Raw genomic sequence first — 25,578 nt, forward strand, 5'->3', positions numbered from 1 at the left:
CGATACTGTAAGCAAGGCGATATATTGGGATACTTCTTATTTTAGGAATAGGATATATTTTTAGGAAAGCTGTCATAAAGAACACACCACCATATGCAAACCTTAGCAATAAATAAATAAAGAAAATTAATAAAAATTATTTTACCAGAACACAGAACACAGTGGGATCTGCATTTGCAATAATCAGTCCCTGTAACATTCAACGTTATTGAACCACTTTTTGTGCAGTACGAGTCAAGGGGGTAAAATTAAAGTGCTTGCAGGATTTCTAAAGAAAACAAAACAAATTTAAAACCATAAAATAAATACAGATGTTAAACATTCTCAGAACCCTTCCACTTGGATTTCACAGGTTTTTCAGTTTGTATTTATGTTCCGCGTGGAATCGCCAAGACCGTGACGCGAGCACCGGCCCAACTGCACAAAACGCCCCCACCACGAGAAAAGGCTGCAGCCGCGTGTCGACCCTACCGCCCGCCGCACCCCGCCTGTCACTGTTTAAGTTCAGAGATGAAGACTGCCATCTAGCGGTCGGGATATAAACTCAAAACGAAACAACTGCCATGAATCTTGTATGATAACTACACAATATTTTGAATGAACAACGCAGCAGCGCCGCATCTAGTGGGTTCAATTGGATAGGCTAACAAAACATTATAATGCAATGACACATCGTCATCGCATCTCGTGCGCCACTTATAATGCTGCCTGACGCACACCTAAAATTCGAATGCAACGGTTTTGCATTCGAAAGTGGATTTTTATTTTAAATTCAACGAATATTCGAAATTCAAATTTTTTTTGACAGCCCCTATGGTCTACTATATATAAAAAAAGACTACACACAATCACCGTTAGATTTTTGTCTAGTCATGACTCATGTTTGACTTTGTGCAGGTGACTTTATAAGGCATTAATGAACTTGTGTTTTCACCTGGTAACCCCTCCCAGGACCACGGCGCCCAGCACCAGCCCGCTGCATCCCACCAGCCAGCGGCCCAGCACTCGATCGCTCGCCGCGTTTGGGATCGACGCCGCCCTGACTGACGCATGTCCACCTTCTGTGGTCTGTCCTCTCTTCAGCAGCCACTGTCGCAAAGGGGTTCGCTGTAAACACATTCACAACAAAGACATATTTCACACACAGCCAACACTGCATAGAAGTATCCAATCGTCACAATTAAGCAAAAGTAAAGACATTTTATGAATAAAAAAGGCTTTAAATAAAAGTCGCTCATGTAGCTCTCAAACACTTACTGTAAGTATATTTAACATCAGTTACTTAAGCATTAAAACTATAAGTGACCTCTATAATTAAAGGCACAGCTGATGGCTGCATTCACACTGCGAGGAATAATGCTGATCTTTTAACACCTGTCTAATTTTTGGTTCCACATATTTACATTCACTGACGACTCAATCGACTATTTACAAAACTGCCATTACTGTAACCTCCCTTAAATTTTGGCTGAACTGTCACTCAACAGGTGAATGCATTAAATATTAATGTTTTTATTAGTAACGACCAGATGCACTTATAATAATAAATAATAATAATTAATTAATAATAAATGAATGATTGATTCATACGGGATTTATATTAGTGCTGTCAAACGATTAATCGCATCCAAAATAAAAGTTTTTGTTTACATAATATATGTGTGCGTACTGTGTACATTTATTATGTATATATATAAATACACAAACATGCATGTATATATTTTCTAAATATTTACACGTATTTACATGCATATATTTATATTATATATAAATATATTTAATATGTAAACATAACATTTTTCTTAAATATATATACATGCATAATAAATATACACAGTACACACACATTTATGTAAACAAAAACTTAACTTTTTAAAAACAATGTGAGCTTTGATTTGTCCATTTTGAAGTATTTGTAAATAGCAAATTTCTGTAAGTATCTTCCTAAAACAGCAACAATGTAATTTAGCACATAAACAGTGAACAGTATAGTGTCGCACTTGGGCTTGTTTATCGGGGGTTTGTTTTTCACTGTATTCATATAATGGGAGGTAGTGGCAAAATGTCACCTGTAATAAGTCAGGCATCTCATTGTGACCCGTTGTTAACGTTGTTAATAATAACAGAAACGCTGGAGAGTTTGCGTAACATTAACGTTATTTCATTCATGACGACCAGGTCACGTTCTGTCCGGAACTGAAACTGCATCACAAACTATACAGCGACACGCTCTATACACTTAATGCTGCATACTGATAAAGCACATGTGTGTTACTGGAAAATGATATTATATTCATACACTGACCGCTGCTGTAATAATAATATTCATGTGTCTTACCTGTATCTGCTGTAAATTTCTCCCCGCAGTTTGACAGCGACACGACAAGGCAAGTCTGAGTAGCAGCACCATGATCTCAATCTCTTCTTATGAAATTATTATCAAATTACTAGTCACGTAACCAACATACTCACATAACTCACTACCCACGCTCTTCTTCGGCTGCTTCTTCTTCTTCTGGTTTTGTTGGCCGCTTCCTCCTGCTGAGTATCAGCGCCACCTACAGTACGCTGTGCATACAGCACAAGAGATGATTCTACTGTACATGTTTTTCCTTAAAGGATCTGTCTAAACTCTGGATTCAGAATTCCTACAACCAGAATAGGCATCTATAAAAAATAAAAAAAAACACTTTACCATCTAATGAGGCCACGGGAAAGGTTATGTATCATAATCATAACTCTATGCATGAACACTGCTGTATTTTGCTGTATTTCCTCTGTAGTGTTTGCCTATAGCAAAGTGTACCAGCGGCAGAACACTCTCCTGACACTTCTTTTTTTTTGTTTTTTGTTTTTCGTGTAGGCCTATCAGTCAGTTTGGTGATTTTGGCCATTTGGCTTTTCATAAAAAAATTTAAATAAATAAATGTTATTTGAAACTAGTGTAAAGAAATCATTAAAAAATACACTTTTAAGTTACTTAATTTATTTATTGTATTCTGGTATTTTTAGATTTTTGGAGTGATGAAAATAAAAATTCCAAAATGTGAATACAATTTGCAATTCCTTTTGAAAATAGTCCGGAATATCGTTCCATATTCCCTATATAATAGCTTTTATTCTAATATGTCAAAAACATGCATTTTCATTCTGAAATGTATACACATTAGTACAAATTTAATTAGATATTGCCTCAGTTGCATGTTTAAATGTACCAACAAAATGTTTGCGATTCTTAATGTAATCAGTCAGCTGGGGAAGTATGCTGATATGTGTACCATATTCAGCTGGTGTACCTGTTGAACTGTTTTGTACTGTTTTTGTGTGGATGAACAACAGGACGGCAGTCACACCAACATAAATGTTCAGTGCACAAATTCAGTGCATCAAAAATTCTAAATGGTTTCCAAATTGTGCAAAATTTAATCAACTGTATTGCCACAACATATAAATCCATGTCAACACATCAACAAAAAACAACAGGATTATAGAGAAATAATACTATAACTGCGTAACATGTCCTTTTTTGGTCCTCAAGCAAAAGTTTTAAAAGAGAAAACATCAAGTGGACATATTTTTAGCTGTACTCGTTTCCCCTCCTCTGATTCCAGCATCCTTAGCCATCGCATAGAAATGTCTTTGTTTGTTGTTAAGCAATACACTGGGCGAATCAAACTCCACGATTTTACCAAAATCCAAGACCATTACCCTACAACAAAAACAAAAGAGAAGACAAAGGGTCAGTACAACTTCCAGCTGTATGCCTCCATTTGTTGCGACTGAGATTAGAAGAAAATGTGTCCTCAGTTTAGTTTTTATAAGCATAGTCCTAATTTAATTAAATTTTTACATATGCATATATTTTTCTATATGATGCGATTTCAAGTTTTCCTTTCTCTTTGGAGTGTTACAAGCTCTTGGTGCATAAAGAAGATCTGTAAAGTTGCAAAGACTAAAGTCTCAAATCCAAAGAGATATTCTTTATAAAAGTTAAGAGTCAGCCACACCTACCTAAATCCCTAAAAAGGTTTATGGTAGGCCAACACTGTAGAAGTGTCTTCCAATAACAAATTTTTAAATATAAATTTTACTGGGAATAGTTCTGAACGCTGAAACTGTGGTGTCATGATAACAGTAGTCTATGCCAACTAGGTGAGTTTTTAATTTCTTGCCACGTTGCTTTTGGCGGGCTTACTGTGGATTTACAGACGAATGTACTAATGTTACTGCAACATATCTCTGTAAAGCTGCTTTGAAGCAAGCTCTGTATATATGAAATGGACTGGTCTTGAAGGCTGCTCACCGTGAACTGTCTAAAATGGTGTTCAGTCTGTGTGCGATGGTAAGCACGGTACAGTGGGAAAACTCTGTGCGGATGGTGTTCTGGATGAGATCGTCTGTCTCCAGATCCACGGCTGCGGTGGCTTCATCCAGGATCAGTATACGGGATTTCCTGAGCAAGGCCCGGGCGAGACACAGCAGCTGCCTCTGACCAACACTGTCGGAGATCCAAAAACAGGCAAACATCAGACACTAAACATACATCTGGAAATGAAAACAATACATTAGCACTAAACTCTATATCCTCTATTAAAGGATTAGCTGTGGCTGACTCTCATTATTATAGTACTATGACCAGGGGCGCCTTAAAGGGGTGGTTCACTGGTTTTTTTCTAGGCTTGATTGTGTTTATGGGGTGCAGTCTAACATGTGTTAATGCTTCGTTTTTTAAAAAACGCATTATTTTTCATATAATTTACCTTTATTCCACACCGCTCTGTCCCTTCTCTGAGAAACACGCTGATCATTTCCTTCTTTTATGAAGCCCCTCCCTCAGAAATAGGCGATGGGCTCTGATTGGTTAGCTAGCCCAGTGTGTTGTGATTGGCTAAACCGCCTCTAGTGTGTGTCTAAACGGCCCGCCCCTCACCTCAGCGGCATGTGCTCCGGTTGTATTGTAAATACATTCGTTAATATCGCTTATCAGTTTGAGCCTGATTGAGAAGCAGAGGATATTATTGAAGAGGATCGTGCAGAACCTGTGCAAGCACGGCTTTTAATGGTAGGCCTATGTTTTGTGTTTGTTGTTGTCTCGTACTTTTAGATACGCTGTTGTAAATGCTACTGCTTATGTTAGATTTTAATATAGGGTTTTATCTTGATTAAAGCTTTAATACAGTACGGCAACTGCACGCACGTCCATGTTAAACACTACGATATTATGGGCATTATATGGAGGTAATATGAAAGGAAAATGCCATCAAAACTTTCCTGGCTGAAATGTGAGTTTACAGGTATGATTTAAACACCATAAATCACACAAAATATTCATTATTCATCATCAGTAGAGCAAAACACACAGCATGTTGACATAAATGTGGGTTATTTGGTGATAGCTAACTGCGTTTTTATTTTGAAACATGACGTGCTCACGTTTAATTAGTTAAATCACAGCTGTATAAAGTTTAATGACCAAATTTAAGCAACAGGACAATTCCTATTTTTCCATCCCCGGATTTAAAATGGAGACTTTGCGACCCGGATTTAAAATTGACACTATTTATGGAACACAGATTACATCCAAGCAAGTTACTGAACTCTCACTCCGGTCCAGTTCCTTTCACACAGCAGTGTTGTGTTTCTATTAATCTGCATGTTGACATAAAGATACTATCGCGCTGCGGTTATTTAATAGCGAATGCATTGTACATTCCCTTACAGTATATCGATGGAACACGTGGAACATACCAACTATACAAACTGTGTGGGGGGAACCTAAACTGAGCCATTCACTATATAGGCTACTACAACCAGGGCATCGCTAAAAATGAGTGTGTTAGTTTGTTAACGGAACGCGGTTTTCACTGCTGCAAACTCCCATATAAATAATTATTCAAAAAATATAATTTCCCTGCAGCCAGTGGGCCCCCTTTCCAGTGTAGGCCCCTGGGCTTCAGCCCCTTGAAGCCCGTGCATTAATGCTCCCTTGCCTATGACTGCTAAAATCTGAACAAACTGAAACCGAACTATTAATATTACAGTTAATCAGTGAAATTTTGATGCACCCTAAGATGCACTAATATGCAGTGCTTGAAGTGGAAAAAAAGAAGTGCCGGTACTCCCCCCCTCCATTTATTTATTTATATTATATAAATAAATACTTTTTAATAATTCACAATGTATGTATAGTGCCACAATCAATCAATCAATAATTAAATAAAAGTTTTCAATACAAATTAGCACAAGTCAAGCTGTGATACTGTGATCAAACAGGACCACAGGGAGATGCGCCAAAGACCACTAAATCGCCTGCCTTTACTACTATACGGATCCATTCAGAATCACTAAATCTCTGACCACCGCATAATCAGTGTTTATTATAAAACACTCTTACTTTTAAGCCAAATACATGCTGAAAAGAATAATTTTACTGACATCTGGACGTAAGTCACTATTCTCTTACTCTGAGTACCGGCAACATGTCAGAAGTGCCGGTACGCACAAAAAGTACTCAAGTATGCAAGTACTCAAGGCTAAAATATAGAAGTGCCGGTATTGCGTACCGGTGCGTACTGACCCACTTCAAGCACTGTTAATATGTATTATGTGCATTCACAGCACATTTGTTCAATGTATACGAACATGTTCATGTTTCTACAGCTCACAAACCTCAAATTCTCTCCACCCTCCGAGACCTCGTGTTGAAGTCCTGTTGGCAAACCCCTGACATAATCTTTGAGATGAGCCAGCTCCAGAACGGTCCATATCTCCTCATCACTAGACTTCTCGAAAGGGTCCAGGTTCATCCGCAGAGTTCCAGAGAAGAGTACTGGGTCCTGTTATAAATCATTTGTTTATTCATTTTCAGCATTGCAGGGCACTCTCAGATATACATTCCATTAAAGGGGTCCTATTATGCCCTTTTACGAAGTCTTTATATGGTTTTTGGGGTGTACACTAAAAGGCTTCATGCTTGAATGTTCCAAAAAAAAAAAAAAATTATTTTCACATATTTTACATAACAGAGTGTCTATTTATACTAAGTGCAACTAGCCCGCCTTGCCGGCAGAGGCTAATTACACTAGCTCTGCCCACCACCGTGTGGTAGGGTTAGACAACATTGCAAAAGACAGCATCTCTAGTAGTAGTGTAGGTAATAAAGTGTGTAACAATTACTTTTTGATGCAATCAATCAGAGTTCGAATCCACCTTTTGCCAAACTCGTTCTTCTCCCTTTTATATGATCACATATTACATCGAGAAGGTGTTTATTTTCAACAAAAATGAAGGAAATAATCGAAAATTGGAAAATAACGTGCCTCACGGGTGTTTATTGGTTAGGGTTAGGGCAGGTGTAGGGTGGGCTTTATTTTACCAATTAGCAGGATCCATTTAATAATTTCCATAAAAATATAATTTACACTCAATAATACACTATTGCATAGTGTTTTAAAACGTGCTACAATACTGAGGTGCAGATATCTGCCACTATTTGCACTAAGTAGTATAAATAGCATCTAACTATTATTACTGCAAATAAAATACTTGTATTTTTACATAGTGTAAAATATATAGAATTTATAACTATTTGCACTTAGTGTAAATAGCATATCGCTAAAAATACTGCTATTTTCACTTAATGTAAATAGAATCTATTGCTAAGAAAACACACTTAGCTCATCACACTTACGCTGCCCATAATTGCAGCACCGTATCTCTTTCCACTCCCGGTGAGTTCAAAATGGGATATATCGCCCTCCGAAGGGCACTTCAGAGTGAAAACAATCATGGCCGCCATATTGAAGGCTCGTTCCAAAACTGGCCACTTTAAAGGGCCCTTCGGAATGAAGGATTTCGAAGGGTACAACTGATGGACACTTCGGGCTCCCATGATCCTTTGCGCAGATTCTTTGCATGAAGACAGCACGTGATGATGACGAAGAAGGGAACTTCAAGGAACAGTTGCAACAGGGTGTCCCCTACACCCTTCAACCCTTTGAAGCTCTCACTCCGGAGGGTAAACCCTTTGAAGGGATTAGGGCATAGGGAAGAGCCCTTCCGAATGGAACACAGGGTCCGTCTCAAATACCCCACTGTCTCAAATAGTTCCTGTTTCGATGAAGCCCCTCCTTCCGAAATACGAAATGTGCTCTGATTGGTTAGCTGACTCAGTGCATTGTGATTGGTCAACTGCTTAGAGCTTGTTCTAGAAATGTCACAGCCCTTACCATAACTGCGACATGGTGAAAATGTGCTACTATAGCAGCTCTTCTTCGTTTTCTCTAGCTCAGCTCAACCAGGTCTTGCCCTCTGTTTTCCATATTATGTGGACGCAAATTATTTAAATAAGTGACTTTGTGATGTCACAATATCCGTGTAGTCCAAACGAGCCATTTGTTAGTTCCTGAAAAGTGTTTTCTGTTGAAGAGAATACCTCCCTCTGGAGTGGACTTTGAGCTTTGTAACGTTGCAGATCTTTTTTATTTACACACTAACTAAACTTAAAAACTTAAAATAAAAAAAGCACAATAGGACCCCTTTAAATGTATTTTTATGATGTTTAGCATGTTTGTTTCTATCAGTGTGTATAGATTACAAACAAAAACATAGCACTTTCTTAATTCAGCATTACAGAGCACGCCCTGTTACCGAAAGCTCAAAGCATTCCCTTCCTCACCCCAGCTCACACATGGGCGCTTATTTCAACTAAATCCCAGCAGTGTCCAATAAACAGGCCTCTCTGGGGTAAATTATTAAATTATGTGTTTGCCAACTGTCTCCTACCACACAGTACAAATCACGCAAGCAGATTGCCTCCTCGGAACAAACTGTACCTTTAGGGATACAACAGCTTGTCACTCAGACAGTACCTTTAAAGGGACATCTTTGTACCTTATATGTACTAATATGTTCTGTTAAGGGCAGGAGTGGGCAACTCAGGCCTTTAAGACAAGGGTCTCCAAACCTGTTCCTGGAGGGCCACAGTCCTGCAGAGTTTAGCTCCAGCCCTTATCAAACACACTTGAACCAGCTAATCAAAGTCTTCAGGATTACTAGAAAACTACAAGCTGGTGAGTTTGATCCAGGTTGAAACTAAACTCTGCAGGATAGTACACCCTGAGCACCAGAATTGCCCAAACGCAGTTCAGGGGTAAGAAACAAAGTAGTATTACCCCACAGACAAGCTGTTCCTGAAGTCAGTGCAGTTGAAGTAAACCTATACCAGAATGTCAAATTGAGGGAATTACTACACTGAGGATTACTACAGATGAGGTAATGAAGTCCACAAAGGAAGAAAACATTTCGGCTATGCATATAACCATTTTTATAACATTTTTTTTTAACCTGTGGTAAATGTATGGTATAGTCTTTGTAGTTTATTCTATGGTCTCATAACACTGTCTTTTAACATTGTAATTTAAATACAAGTCTGCTCACCCACACAAAAAAAAAATTTTTCATTTAGAGCTAACAAAAAGCAAATAATTGCATCTGTTTATTGAAGCACCTCTCAGCAAACCCTTGGTAACAACTGTGCTACTTGGCAAACTTTTGCTGAATGTGAATGTATCTCGTGTTCTCCAAGCACCTGTGGAATGATGGCAAGTCTGCTCCTGAGATCATGAAGCCCCAGGGTGGAGATGTCAATACCATCGATGAGGATTCGACCTTCACTAGCTTCAATAATGCGAAACAAACAGTTGGTCAGACTGGATTTGCCTGCACCAGTTCGACCAACAATGCCAATCTGAGTAAAATTGGGGGTGGGGGGAAACACAAACAAATTTGTTCAATATTTTAAAAAATATATACTAGGAATCTGGTATGTCTCCTCACCTTCTCAGTGCTTGCAATGTCACATGTGATTCCATGGAAAATGAGCTCCAGTTCAGGCCGGTATCGAACTTTATAGTTATCAAAACGAAATATTCCCAGCAGTGGGCCAGTCATCTGGAGGACGATTACTGGTGATCCATGGAGCCTGGTGACACAAATATTCTCATTTAAATTACAGAATTAAGAAAATAAACAAATGTTTTTTTCCAATTCCATTTATCACTGGGAAATCACTGGATTTCACATGGATCTGTTCAAATATGGTAAAACTGGTGACGTATATTTACACTTGCCTGGAAATTCCTGTTCCTGGAGGGCCACTGTCCTACAGAGTTTAGCTCCAACTTTAATTAAACACACCTGAACCAGACTCACTAGAACAGATGTGGCCAATCCTACACCTGGTGGGCCAGTGTTTATCTCAAACTTGCCTCAGCACACCTGCCTGGAACTTTCTAGTTATTCAGCTGTCAGGTGTTTAACTGGTGTTGGAGCTGTTCTCTGCAGTATATCGGCCCTCCAGGAGCAGGATTGGACATTGCTGCACTAAAAACCTCCAGGCAAGTCTGTTGGTAGTTGGAGCTAAACTCTGCAGGATGTTCGGCCTTTAGGAGCAGGACTGCACACCCCCACCTTCCAGGTGTCAAATTTATTAAGTATGATTTACTCATTCTCAATGACTTAATGCTCTTTCAGGTGACTTGTCTACCTTCACAATAATGATGGAAATATGGTCATGCAATTTTAGCAAAGACTTCAAACAATCATTCTTGTAAAGTTGCTCATGCTACTCTTGAGATTTTAAATTTAAGCCATCAATAATTAGTGATAGGAAAAAAATCACATAAAGGTTTTGAAACATGTAGTCAACAGTATTGAGTGCGTTTCTATCAAGCCTGCTGCAGTTTTAGGCTAGTTTATAGTAAATAATTTAATAAAGTCAGTCAAATTAAGAAAATGGTTTTTAGTAGATTAATCAAAAAAATCACACCTCATTTTTGATCTCTGCATACTCCCTCACTCTTTCCATAGCAACAATGTTGGTCTCCAATTCTGATGTCATTCTCACAAGCCAGTTCAAAATTTGAGTCACCTAATTAGAATACGAGTAGTGGCACACCGTGTTACTGAGCACACTTAAGGTTATTTGACTATCACAAGTACCTCAAAATCAAAAACCTACGCTTAAGGCGTATGAGATGGACAGTCCAACCAATCCACTATTCAAAGAGTCACGAGAGATCACAGCAAACAAAGCTGCGAAAAAACACCACCAGATTCCCCAGGCATTCCAAACGCATGGCCAGCCACCTGAAACCCAACAAGCAACATTAAGTGCTTATGATGCAAAAACAGATGTATCACTTGGAAAAAAAAAAAAAAGCTTGATGTAGAGTACCAATGCTGACCTATTAGAAACAAACCAAGGATAGACACTTTTGAGATTCTGATCAATGGTGTCCTCATTTTGCTTTAGGAAACGTTGCTGGTGCCCATATGCCCTTATCACAGAGAGGCCTGATATGGTTTCTCCAAAGTGTGAGTATATGGGTGATCGAGATACAGAGTCCAGTCGTCTGAGTTGCCTAGATGTAGGAACATAGAACCTCTAAAATACAGGAAGAAGGTTTATACAAAATGACTGGACAGCAGCAGGATAGATTTGAATTCTTTCGCTCAAATGGCTGTTTCTTATTCTGTAAGAGAAATATGTTTTAGAAACCTATTGTCTATACAGAGTGCATTATTGGTAGCTGTGTTACCTGGACAAAGTAGTAGACAACAGCCATTGGTACAACAACTGCAGTGAAGATTGGAGTAGCCAGACAGATAACGAACAAGGTCCCTAGAACTCCCAGAATACAGAGAATCCAGGATCTGAAGGACATCGGGATCATCTCATCCACTGTAAATATATCCTAATTATAAGCCAAATTGGGGAGAAAAAAAAAACATTTCAGTTTAAGAAGAGGCAAAGTTAAACAATCATCCAAAAAAATCTAATTTTATATAATTGCGGTCCATATTTCATACTGCACAACATACTAATCAGAGGCTACAACTTTACAATTACAAATAATTAGATCTTTGTTTTGGCTTTAGAGCAACCGTCTTGCTCAAAATCAAGTGTTAAATCAGGCCCATCTATACCTTGGCAAAACGATTGACTATTCGTCCTGAAGGTGTGGTATCAAAGAATACCATGGGTGCTTTCAGAATATTAGACAGCAGATTTGTGTGTAGAGTCCTGGATGCAGAAATGGATCCATCAGCTATGAGTATAGTGCCAAAAAACACCAGAAAACCTGACGGGGAAAGATATACCATTACTTAGTGACAAAGGAACATCCATGTGATGTGTCTGCCAATATTCCCTGTGAAACAAAAGGCTGCAGGCTTTATTTATTTTTTATTCAGCTTGCCATAAGCAAATTATAACTTTTAAATGATAACTTTTGGGTATAAACATTTAATCAAACTCACAACAAATTATTCATCTTGCTCAGGATCATAAGAAATTCATATAAAACTTATTGACGGCACTCTTAAAAATAAAGGTGCTTCACGATGCCATAGAAGAACCTTTTTGTCTAAATTGTTCCATAAAGAACCTTTAACTTCTGAAGAACATTTCTGTTTCACAAAAGGTTCTTTGTGGCGAAAGAAGGTTCTTCAGATTACAAAACGGTAAGAAAGAGATGGTTCTTTAAAGAACCTTTGACTGAATGGTTCTTTGTGGAACCAAAAATGGTTCTTCTATGGCATCGCTTGAAGAACCTTTTGAAGCAACTTTATTTTTAAGAGTGAGCTTCTGTAAATATCGTATTCTGTAAATAGAGGTTGTCCTCTATTTCATTCTTTTTGTGAAAGTATTTCTTAAACCTCTTTCTGCTCATACCTTGTGCCAATCCCAGGGCTCCGAAGACACCTATTCTCATGTCTCGAATGTGAGCTGGATAGGTTGTGTTGAAATATAATATGTGTTGAAAAACAGGTTTTGACCAATGATGGCCACATTCTGGATGAAGTAGAACAGGAAACTCCAGGTGACGAAACACCAGCCCATAGACCTCATATACTGAAGATACACTGAGAATTTCACCTGGTTTATGGATCAAAAAATAATTTGCACAAAATAAGTTAGGAAAAATTGATAACAAAACATGGAATATCATAACTGCATTTAGATACTATTACGTACCCTTCCTGTCTCCATTGCCTCTTTCTCAATCAGTCGCTGTCCCTTCTTATCGCCAGAGTCTTTTTTGAATCGAACAGAGCTGTTTTTCCTCACTCTCACACTAAAGACAAGAAATAGAAATAAAACAGTCTTGGTGATTACAAAAATGCACTCCTGCAATGAAGTCACTCAAAGTGATTTTCATTTAGAACGTGCATTTCGGTATGTGAAGATCAAGAGAATACTTGCTCAGTTGGGCCAATATTCAGTTATATCTGAGAAATGTTCTTCTGACATGTTGAATATTAGTCTGTGGTGTGTCGATTTTACCTTCCATTTCGTTTGCTGTGCCGCTGGCTGTGGCGCAGGCTGTTTTCTCTCTTTAGTGTGCTTGAGACAATGTCCTCAGGAGAGTCATCAGCCTGTGGCTCCAAACCCTCCAGCAGTGTGTCAATCTGCTCGTAGTCTGACTCCTGAGCTGATGCTTGTTGGACAGTGAGAACAACATATAAAGTTAGTTCATGTGCACAGTGTGCACATGTTTTGATATTAGCAGATATGCAAACATACAGTACTTCAAAACTGTACATTTTAAGTATAGGCCTATTTATTACTATGTAATGTTTTAGAGATCATAGGTCATGCTATATTGAAAAGAGTATGCCAAAGGTGCCCGAATTGTCTACTGTTTCCAGTGAATTTTCATAGTGCTGATCCCTGAATGCTTTTTTGATCAATATTGTCCACATCCGAGGATTTTGTTACCATTTCACCTTCAGATTTGTAAATGCTTAGTATGAATGCAATTGTGTAAATTTTAGAGCTGTTTAGTTAAAAATAAACTATTTATTTTTTATAATAGTATTACACAATTATTTTCACTATTTAGTTGCGGACTGAATTGCAGCCTTCAAATTCAATTGGCTGGACACGATTTGGAAAGATACACACCGCATATCAGCGCAAAAGTCAAGCCATGAAGGAACTTTTGAGAAATCAAGATGAATAAAAACACAACAAGAAACACGACAACCATAGACCCCACCTAAGTGTGTATTTTCTTCAGTAAGGTAAATATCTCAGTTGTGATCTGGTTGTCAGTTCACGGTTTTGGGCATTCACAACCAGAACAGCATGAGGAAAGCAACTTGCACCAAGAAATAAAACAACCAAGAGAAAAAGAAAGAAACCCACACCTTAGCAGCTGAAGCATGTACACCTCACAAGCACCTCAATAAAGCTTTCAGAATGTGTTCAAATTTACGATGATATTCGAAACTCAGAAGCAAGTGCAAATGTTGGATGGGAGACAAACCTTTTCTGGCATAAGCGTTGTTGCTTTTGTCTTTGCCGTACGTTTCCAGGAATTCAGAGAAAGCTCCTTTACTGGCTCGAAGACCGTCGTATGATCCTACCTCGAACACCACCCCATTTACCAATACAATGATCTCATCTACATATGGCAAGAAGCTGATCCCATGTGTTACCAGGATACGAGTCTACAGAGAAAGAGAAGGGGACAAAACAGAGCAATGTATTTGATTTAATATTAAATGATTACAGAACAGCAGTGCAGGAATTTATGGGGAAGCAGAAAATACTCTTTGCTTAGCAACCGAGCATTGTATTTTCTTTAGAGATTAGTCTCCATTTGAGATCAGTTGAGAAGCCAGCCTAAAGAAATTCTGATACCATAGAAAATAAAATGTGAAATGCGGAAATGTGAAATGAGCCTAAAATTGGTAAAAATTTTAAGCGTTTTAGTGTAGAAAGAGTATTGCCTTTAGTCTCCTACCTTGTCTTTGAGCAGTCCTTTGGGTCCAATCACCCTCTCAAACAGATGTTTTCCCACATGTGAGTCTACAGCAGACAGTGGGTCATCCAGAAGGTACACGTCTGCAGAGCTGTAGACCGCCCTGGCTAGACTCACCCGCTGTTTCTGTCCCCCGCTCAGATTGATGCCCTGTGGTACAGCGTATGAAAAATGAAAGATTCAATGAGCAGTGTTTCCCAACCCTGTTCCTGCAGGCACACTAGCACTACATACTCCTGAACGGTTTCGAATCAAATAATTGAAGACATCACTCAAAGATCTGAAACAGATGAGTCAGATAAGAGACATGTGAAATGTGTACCACTGCTGTTCCTCCAGGAACAGGGTTGAGAGAAACACTATCTAGAATGCAGGGTTACTGTCAGGGTTTATGGGTTCACTGACTCGTTCTCGGTTTCTCTCTGTGTGTGTGTGTGTGTGTGTGTGTGGGTGTGTCTGTGATTGCTGCTGACTGGTTGATCAGCGCCAGCTGTAGCTCATCAGCTCAGCTATTTAATACCTGTGCTATCCGTCCTGTGTTGTCAGATCGTTTGGCGTTCCTGCTGTGTTCCCGGTTGTGTTCGAGTTTCCTGTTCCTGTTTCTTCGTCTCTTTGGATTTCTGTTCCAGTTCTCTTGCGGATTCTGAATGTTCCCGGGAGATCCACGGCTGCCCATTTGCGTCCCTGCGCTACCAAGAGTGACTAATATTCTGCACATGCTTTATTTGACTCTTGCCTTTTGTCTTGCTGGGACTCTTCCTAATAAATTGTTATATTTCACATTCACTACTGAATCCTCCTTTGTATTCATGACAGAACAATCTGACCCTTCAATGGATTCAGCGAATGCATCGGATCTACGGGACTTTTGTCCAACAACAACGCATGCATGGATCATCAAGAGGAACCGATGTTAGCAACGGTAACAGCAAGCCTTCGTAGCGCAGGTGTCCGAGCTCACAACCCAATTTCAACAACTGAGATCGCCCCCTGCGCTGCCCCCACCGCCAGTTCTCCCCACTTCTAGAAACATCGGACATCAACACGAGCCGTGTCTACCCACACCAGAAGCATATGCTGGTGAGCCCAATCTTTGTAGAGCATTTTTAACTAAATGCTCAATGTTCTTTTCTCTGCAGCCTTTGACTTTTTCTACTGAACAGTCTAAGGTGGCCTTAGTGTTGACATTGCTGTCGGGACAGGCAGCTCTGTGGGGAACGGCGGTGTGGGAGAACCAACATCCTTGCTGCTCTTCGTTCCACAAACTCTCGGAGGAGATGAAACGTGTCTTTGATCGCGCGGTAGCGGGTCGCAAGGCGGCACGAATGTTAGCCAATCTACGGTAGGAGGACAGACCCGTGTTGAACTATTCCATCGAGTTCCGGACATTGGCAGCTGAGTGCAAGTGGAACGAGGAGGCGCAGTGTGACATGTTCCTGCATGGGTTGGCTGACCGGATTCAGAGGGAGATTTTCACAATGGAATTACCCATTGATCTTGATGGACTCATCGAATTAGGTCTTCGGGTAGTTGCACGTCTACAGCAACGCGATCAGCGAGGCCACCGCAAGCTGGTGTCGGAACTTCCGGAGTATTCCACTGCCAATTCCTGTAATACGGTCAGTCACACATCTGATTATGAACCAATGCAGGTGGGAAGAGCTTGGCTTTGCCGGGAGGAGAGGGACCGTCGGAGAGCAAGGGGACTTTGCTTGTATTGCGGCGCTGCGGGTCACTTCCTGGCTGACTGTCAAGTAAAATACGATCGTTTTGACCATAGGGGACCGGTTTTCGAAAGCGGCACATTTCATTCCCTTGCCCAAATTACCCTCTGCCAAGGAGACAGCGGTTACTGTTTTTGATCACGTCTTTCGCATTCATGACCTCCCGATGGACATGGTCTCCGACAGGGGACCCCAATTTGTTTCCAAATCTTAGAAGGAGTTTTGTCATTTACTGGGGGTGAGTGTCAGTCTGTCCTCTGGTTTTCATCCTCAAAGCAACGGCCAAACTGAGCGGGCCAACCAGGACCTTGAGAGAGTGTTGCGATGTTTGGTGGCACAGAATCCCTCCTCCTGGAGCCAGCAACTCTTATGGGTTGAGTATACTCATAACTCATTACCGGTGTCGTCCACGGGCCTCTCGCCGTTTGAGTGTAGTTTAGGTTACCAGCCACCCATTTTTCATAGTCTGGAATCTTAAGTCGCGGTCCCCTCTGCTCACGCTTTCGTCCAGAGGTGCTGTCACACTTGGAGAAGATCCCGTGAGACTCTCCTCCGGGTGGGAGAGCGCACTAAGGCTCAGGCCGATCGCCACCGGTCGAAGCCTCCCATCTACGTTGTTGGTCAAAAAGTGTGGCTTTCTTCCAAGAATATTCCTCTCCGCTCCGTTTGTAATAAACTAGCCCCAAAATGTATTGGCCCATTTACTGTCACTAAGATTCTTAGCCCAGTGGCAGTCCGCCTCAAACTTCCTCCGGCGTACAGGATAATTAATTCCGTTTTTCTAAACCTAATTGCGCAGTGGTTCTTAACCTATAATGTGATGCAGTCAGTCCTGTCCCTTAGTAGGTGTATGTATGCATTTTTGTCTGAGTGTTCTATACTGTATATTTAGTGTTATTTCAGTTTTTTTTCTATGCTCCTTCTAAGATGCCCATATCTCCCATGCCTGGATCTGCCACTAAATATGTAAACTGTGACCTTACATTCACCGGTCTCAGGTTTTCTTACATGTATTCAAGGACAAAGTTTTTGGAACCACTGCTCTATAGAGACAGATCATCTTAAAAAAAGGGGATCCATTTTATCACCAACACGCCACACACTAGGGGTGGGATTTATAACCAAAATCTTATATCATGATATGAGTAATTTTATCTCACAATAACGATATATATCATAATATAGTTATTTTTGCTTTAAATAAGGTCTTTATGATATCAAGATTTTTGATAACATAGAGACACCACTGTGTCAATATCACAAAAAAACTATTACTAGACTAAAAAAAAAAAAAAAAAAAAAAACAACGCCCCCTAATCATGCTCACTGAAGACAAGTAAACAGTCAGCGATTAAATAAGGAAAGTAAACTAATTACAAGCAATAGGGAAAAAAACTACAGTACAACAAATAAATAAGAAATGCTACATACAAGGAATTAAATGTATAAAAACACGGTATATTCTTCACTGTGTAAATTGAATATTTCTTATTAAAGTTACAAAAGTGATTGTCAAGAGCAGTGAGAGATTTTCTCACTTTTGTTGTTTTATTAACATGAATGACAGTAGGAATATGCTGTCACTTTAAGTAGAAGACTGCTGTCACTTTAAGAGCTTCCCGGATCCAATATACTGTCACACGTTTTCTTGCACATATAGCCAAATGAGTTCCCTTTTGCTGCTGACTGCGTTAAAATCACTTGTTTTTAAACCACAATGATTAAAAAAACACATGCAAAAGATACGTTTTCGTGACCACATAGCAGAGCAATGTCACGTGAGCGTTTAAGTGCAATACAGACGATAGTCCAAAATTGACAATGACAAATTTCTTCCGGTTAATCGTGTCTACTGGTATATTGCCCCTACCTAGGGTTGCAAAGGGGTGGAAAATTTCCGGTTGATTTCCGGAAACTTTCCAAAAAAATCCTGGAAAATTTCCAAAATGTATGGAATGTTTCCTAAATTTACTGGAAATTTTCCACCTTTTTGCAACCCTACCCCTACCACACACTTTACCTTCTCTCCAATCTCAGTTTGATCTCTTCCTGGCAGAAGATCCAGGTCTGGCCCGAGCGCACACGCATCCACCACAGACAGGTAATGCTCCTCATCCAGATTAGAGCCGAACAAGATGTTGTCCTTCAGAGTAGTGTTCTGAATCCAGGCCTGCTGCGGCACATACGCTACAGACCCCTGAGAGAGAATAAGAGACATGTAACTAACGGCCCAGACAGTACATAAGAGTGACATTATTTGTTCAAGTAGAAGACTGAATCTGAAACTAGGTAAAAACTCTTTTCATAAAGAGATCTGTTTGATTACTTTGATATTAATGCGACCCCTGAGGCTGTGCAGTTCTCCCAGCAGAGCGGATATCAGCGACGTCTTTCCAGACCCTACAGCCCCAACCACTGCCACCAGACGACCCGGTTTAATGTCCAGAGAGACGCTGAACAATATAATCACTGGTTAGATAGAACACACACACTCATGCAAACAGACAGCCAATGACAGCAGTAATACTAAATAACAGTTTTAGTTGCATCTCTTATATACTGTAACAGTGTAAAATATGAAAGTGAAATGCTGTAGTGAAACATGGCAAATCTCACTTTTTCAGAACTGGTTCTGTGTCTCTTTCCCAGGCATATGTGCCGTCAGTCATGCTCACGGCGGCACCTAATTCAGCAAATTATGAGAACACTGACCACTCTCTCAGATTTCACACTACACTACTGTTGTTGCTCTGAAGTGGACTTGAAGTATGTTCTTTGCTACATGTTAAATGACTAGTGACTTTTCAAAAACGACAAACATTAATGAGTTCATCAAGCAGTAATAGACCAGATGAATTGAGCTATTCTAAAACAATTTCAAATCAGCTCGTCTACAAATCTCAATAGAAGTTTGTCAAAAATTAGAAGTCTGTTCTCAAGTTTGTCTAAAAATCTCTTAGGAAATAACATAATGAGTTCTTACTGTGGCTGTCATCACGCGTTACCGCCATTGTGTCCAGATCATCGCCACTCAGAAATTTCTTGAGTCTTTTCTTAGACACAGTGGTCTAAACAAAGTACAAACAGTACAAATTTTTAACAACTTCAGTAATAGTTTTTAATATGATTGATTGAAAGGTAGCAATGAAAAGCTGCCATATAAACAACAATATAAATATGAAACAATGTATTTATTCTAATACCTGAACCATGATGGAAATCAGCTCTGGAAGCATGGCGAGTGGTAAGCGCAGTATGTTAAAGAGTGAGATGGAGGTAAAAGCTTTCTCTGCGTCCAGGATGTTATCAGGACTCACAGACACAAACACAGCGAAGGTCACCAGAGACACCTGAAGACAATAAGACATGATATGAGCTTCATCTGCGGCCAGACCTCACAAACAAGCAACAATAGTTTAGTAGTCAATAAAATGACTCCAAAATAAAAATGTTACTGAAATGTGCATTCGAGATATATTTTACTTTTCAAGCAGTCAACACACTTTAGTTTTAGTCAAAAATACGAAATGAGATGCAGAGTTTTGGACTTAAATCTGTTTCTGAATACTCTTTAGCAACTACCTGCACTAAACATGTTCAAGAAACAACATTCAAATCATTTCATATATAAAAACATTGTTATACTCACAATAGCTGGAGCACATGAAAAAATGAAGGTGGAGACCGATGAGAGGTAGGCAAACTTCCTCATCACCTTCAGCTCCTTCTCTCGAATTTCCTGAACCTGAGCCTCAAAAGATGATTCCCAGGCGTAATACTTCAGAACCTGCCACATGAGTGACGAAAAAAGTGAACAATGTGCAGAGACGCCAACAAACCAAGATTTCGAACTCTCATTTGACTGGACTGAAAATGAAAATATGATATGAAGCATTTTACATCTCCAAAAAACAAAAGCTGTACAGGGACAGTACCTTTTTTCGAAAGGTACTAATATGCTGAGCTGGGTAGATTACTTACAAATTGTAATCCTTTACTGATTCCAAAATACATGACAAAAATTGTAGTCAGTAACGTAATCCATTACATTACACATTTTTAGGTAATATAACCAGACTATATTTCGATTACTTTTGACCTAACTCATTTATCACAATGATTTAAATAGGATAATCTTGTACCATATCGATATAAAAATGCAAATATTTAGAAAATATATTCCAGTTGTTGTTTTTGACAACATGAAGCGCGTTAAACATTACATTACGTCAAGGTTTCCCAAACTGGGTTTGTGAATGAACTGCAGGGGGTTTGTGAGCTTAATGAAACGCTATTAACTAATTAAATCATAAAAATGTTAAATTAAAATAAATACTTTTAAAATCAATCAAAATAAAACACTTACTATCAAAAATTAAATATTTTATTTGTTTACCTGCATGTCATGTGACCATTAACCAACGTCACAGAACCGTGAACATTCAAATGTTATTTATTTTAAAATCTCAGGGGTACTTCAAGTAAATATATCAGGTGAAAGAGGATCAGATGGCAAAAAAAGTTTGTGAATTTGTGCATTGTAATGTGTTCGAAAGACAAAAGCCTTCCAAAGACATAGAAGCACATGGTTAAATAACTTACAGACCCTTACGAAAAAGAAGTTTATTCAAGTGTGCTATTAGTATATGTCTTTTAAACTAAAAAAATAGAGATGTCTTCTCAGACATGGGCTTTATGTACTTCTCAGAATTATACTTAAAATGACATTTAAGTATACTTGACTTATACTTAGAAAAAGTCTAAATATATTTGAGCTATACTTGTGCTTTGAGAATCCGTGTTTTCATTGTTATACGGTAGGGGGCGCTAGTACACATCTTCTGTACAGAATTCACAAAACACAAGAGAAGAAGAAACCGAAACAACAGATGCTTCCACATGTAATCTAACACGATCAGACATAAAACAGCATCAAAACTGTGCAACGTTATGGAATAAAATGTTGACCAATGAAGAGGTAATAATGACTGTCAAGCTTTGGGGTGTTGATCGACTTTATCTACGTTTTGATTATCATTCTGAATCCAATTCATAGTCTTTTTTCAGCTTTTTGTTCAAAATGTTGTTTATTTCTTTATTTTTTATTTATGAAACTTATCCACATTCAAGTGTTTAAAAAAAGAATGCATGAAGCTAGAATAAAATGTATTTGTTTACAAGCAGATACCCTGTTCTTTTGATGTTTTGTAAGTTCAGATATTCATGTAACAAAATATATACAAATTAATACCTAAATAGGGACATAGTAGTATACTTAAAGTATGATGTAAAGTTCACTTAAAGAAAACTTACGAGTATACTTACAGTATAAAACTACTAAACTAGTAGTTTACTGAAACTATACTTCAAAGTGTACTAAAAATACTACTACAAGTATTTAATTAGTAAACTATCAGTATACCCATAAGTTCACTTTTAGTATAGTTGCAGTACAAACTAAACATTTTGATGTAAACTAGTTGTGTACTCAAAGTTTACTACTGTTATACTTAAAGTATACTTAAAAGTATACTTTTATATACTAGAAAGTGGGCCAATTTAGTCCCAAGGAGTATTGAAATAGTACACTTACAAGTATACTACTAGTACACTGATATTTGTATACTTACTACATAAAGTATACTTAAAAATATACTTGAACTTTATTTAAGTATACTAAATAAAATAAACTTGAAGTATACTACTTTTTGGTAAGGGGAGTGATAATTCAAATAAAAATGAACGTTCATCAGTGGTTGATGCAATATTGAAACACTTCTTAAACCTGAAATGGTTTCAGTGGTCAAATGCTGTGTCTTCTACAAAATTGGAAGACTTTCTGAGTGTATATAAGCAATAGGCTATTTTAGAAAGGAAAATTGACAGAATCAATAAACTATGAATAATTTATTGCTATTGTTTAAATAATATGTAATAAATGAAAAAGTAACTGTAGTCTGATTGTGAGTATTTTCAAATGTAATTTTATCTATTTACAAGTACTTCATTTTTTTTATATGATTACGTAATCCAGATCACATGTAATCAGTTACTACCCAGCTCTGCTAATATGTACAATGAAGGTACTAATATGTACCTAAAATGCACCCTTGAGGGGTAAATAAGATACAAATGTGTACCTTTTGAAAGGGTACCGCCTCAGTGACATTTTTTGTACATTTTTCAAACCACTTACTTTTATTCCATTCAATATATCATTCACAATTTTCATGCGCGTGTCTTTAAATTTCATGTTTTCCACCTAAAAAGAAACATGTTGCCCTTAGTGGATATTGATGCAGTGTTATATATTTTTTTCGTAACCAGATACAAAGCAAACCCAGTCACCTGGAAGCCCCTGGATTTGGTGGCCAGCCAGCCATTGATGGGCACCATCAGCACCATGACCAACACACCGGCCAGGACAGAGGGACCCAGCTCAATCCAGAGGAAGGCGATGGCCAGAGCGATTTGCAGCGGATACGACCACAGCAAATGGAGGAAGTTGGTGACTTCGTTAAATCGTTGGGCGTCCGCTGATATCAGGTTGACTATCTCTCCAGCGGTCGACTCTTTCCTAGAGTCGTTAGACACGAGTAATGCCCGAGAGGAACCAGTGATAATGAGTCTTCACAACATCATCCACTGGCTATGATATATACAATAATAAATGTTAACATTACAGCAGATGTACCTTCTTATAAACGGCAGCCATGAGAGCTACGTGTACTTTCATACCCAGGATTAAACATCGGTGGGAATACTGTTGTAGAATAACTGACTGTAAAAAAGCCACCACCAAAAGCAGCACGGCGTACAGGTAACCAGTCCATGCGTGACTCGTTTTGTCCTGAGTGAAGGAGATCATTAACCTGTGACAAACCACATCTCACATTGGTAAGCAGTCCAGCAGATTCAGAAACAGCACGTAAAGAACAAATAGGGTAATAACAGGTATTTTTGCAGACCATATACCATGAGAACCAGCAGCTACAAAAAACTCTTCTGGTACTAGAAGAAATTTGGAAATGAAATGAACGCAGAAGGCCACTTACTTGAGAAACTGTGGGCTTGCAAATGCCAGAAGATCTTGTATCAGTTTGTAGAGGGCCGTCTCTAAAAGCACACCTTTGAAGGTTTTAGCGATGGTGCGAACCAGCCAGGAATTAGGATAGTCGGATTCGGAATCCTTTTTCTTCTTCTTCTTCTTTTCTTTCTTCTTTCCCATCTCCTCCTAATTAGATATTAAAATATTGTGAGTGCATCAGTCAGTGTTTGTTCCTTAGATAAAAAAAATATATATATCGAATTTGCATATTACACAAAAAGTTAAATTTAAAGATTAATTTTGTATTGAAAATTATGGTTTCCGGTTTTAAATCTGTTTTGTTTAGTTTATATATATATCGAATTTGCATATTACACAAAAAGTTAAATTTAAAGATTAATTTTATATTGAAAATTATGGTTTCCGGTTTTAAATCTGTTTTGTTTAGTTTGTCTAAAAGAAAATAACATTACTTGAACGTTAAGTTTCTAAGATAGCAAATAACGTAAACATTACAGTGCAACAAATATTACACATTTGAAGTTATCTTTATTTGTTGTTGTTTTTTGAAGTTGTTTAATTTATATTTTAAATTAAACATTGACTAACAAAATGTTTTTAGTTTTATCTGAAGTGAAAATTATATTATTATAGCTAATTATTTTTTAAGGTGAAAATAATTAGTAAAAGGCCAAATTATTAAACTGACTTGTACTTAGTAACATTTTGGCTTATGTCTAGAGAAAATACTGATTAAGCTGAAAAAATTTAATTAATTAAATTCTGTCAGGGAATCATATTAATTCACTTGGAGATTAGCCTAATTAATTTGGTCACTTCCAAATAACTCAATTGGATGATGTTGAATTTATGTGAAAAAGTATGTCTGTGTTATTTAAATGTTTCATGTACATGATTAAACCATGCGAATCCAACACACTTTTTCAGTGATATGTTTATAATAAATAATCTTACTCTGTAAGTGTCAGACTCTGTTTCGTGTCTGTGTGTGTTTTCTTCTCTCCCCTTGTGCTCCATGTGTTGTTTATGTGTACGTCAACCGCTCAACCTACGTGTGAGTTCCTGCTTGTAAGTTCGATGTTTGGATTAATAAACACTGTATGATGGTAATGCCCTTTGTCTCCACGCTCCTTCGTCTCCTCGTCTCCGTCACAGTAGGCGAATCGTGACAGAATACCGGGCCAAGACAGTAAGCGGTGCCCCTTCTCCCCGTGTTTGTTTTTCGTTTTTGAAAAGTCTTTTAGTTTTTCCTGGTTTTTCCCCCGCGATAATGGAGATCGCCTCACGCTTTGCTGCGCCGTCTCAAGCCCACAGGCCACCGTTTACCCAAGCCCGCTGGCTGCCGCAACGACAAGCCCGCCGGCCCCCCAATTCACTCGTAATCAGAAGAGGAGGAAGAGGAGAAATGGATGGGCCGAGTGCGCCCCCCAGAGCTTGCTCCAGTGTCGGCTCCAGCCCCAGAGCCCGCTCCAGTGTGGGTTCCAGCCCCCGAGTTGAGCCCACAGAGGGCTCCTGTCCCCGAGTTTAGCCCATAGAGGGCTCCTGTCCCCGAGTTTAGCCCACAGAGGGCTCCTGTCCCCGAGTTTAGCCCAGTGGGGGCTCCTGTCCCCGAGTTTAGACCAGACAGGGATCAAGTCCCTGGGTTTAGCCCAGTGAGGGCTCCTTTCCCCAAGTTTAGCCCAGAGAGGACTCCAGTCCTCGAGTTTAGCCCAGAGAAGGCTCCAGTACCCGAGTTTAGCCCAGAGAAGGCTCCAGTCCCTGAGTTTAGCCCAGAGAAGGCGCCAGTCCCCAAATCCAGTCCATAGCATCCTCCAAAGCCCGCACCTCGAAAGCGCCCTCCAGTGCCCGCTCCTCCAGAGCGCCCTCATGACCCCGTTCCAACCAAGATGCCTGTAATTCTCTCCAAGTATTTTTTTTTTTGGGGGGGGGGGTTTATAGTTCCAAGCCCAAAGGG

The 25,578-nt window shown here is 39.0% G+C and overlaps 1 protein-coding gene and 1 pseudogene across 1 annotated transcript in view; both read right to left on the reverse strand.

Annotated features, from left to right (window-relative positions):
* Positions 1 to 2,540, reverse strand: part of LOC107753717 (cytochrome c oxidase assembly protein COX15 homolog) — a 17,459-nt gene extending 14,919 nt beyond the window's left edge. Inside the window, exons 1-2 of the mRNA XM_016569929.1 lie at positions 2,339 to 2,540; positions 935 to 1,107 (exon numbers count right to left, since the gene is read on the reverse strand). Of these exons, the coding sequence (XP_016425415.1) occupies positions 935 to 1,107; positions 2,339 to 2,410 (245 nt within the window). The 5' untranslated portion in view covers positions 2,411 to 2,540. The remainder of the gene's footprint in view (positions 1 to 934; positions 1,108 to 2,338) is intronic.
* An 860-nt stretch (positions 2,541 to 3,400) lies between these two features.
* LOC107753718 (canalicular multispecific organic anion transporter 1-like) overlaps positions 3,401 to 25,578 on the reverse strand; it is a 28,653-nt pseudogene continuing 6,475 nt past the window's right edge.

The sequence above is a fragment of the Sinocyclocheilus rhinocerous genome, unplaced genomic scaffold (assembly GCF_001515625.1).
Source record: "Sinocyclocheilus rhinocerous isolate Xijiao unplaced genomic scaffold, SAMN03320098_v1.1 scaffold3824, whole genome shotgun sequence".
Lineage (NCBI taxonomy): Eukaryota > Metazoa > Chordata > Actinopteri > Cypriniformes > Cyprinidae > Sinocyclocheilus > Sinocyclocheilus rhinocerous.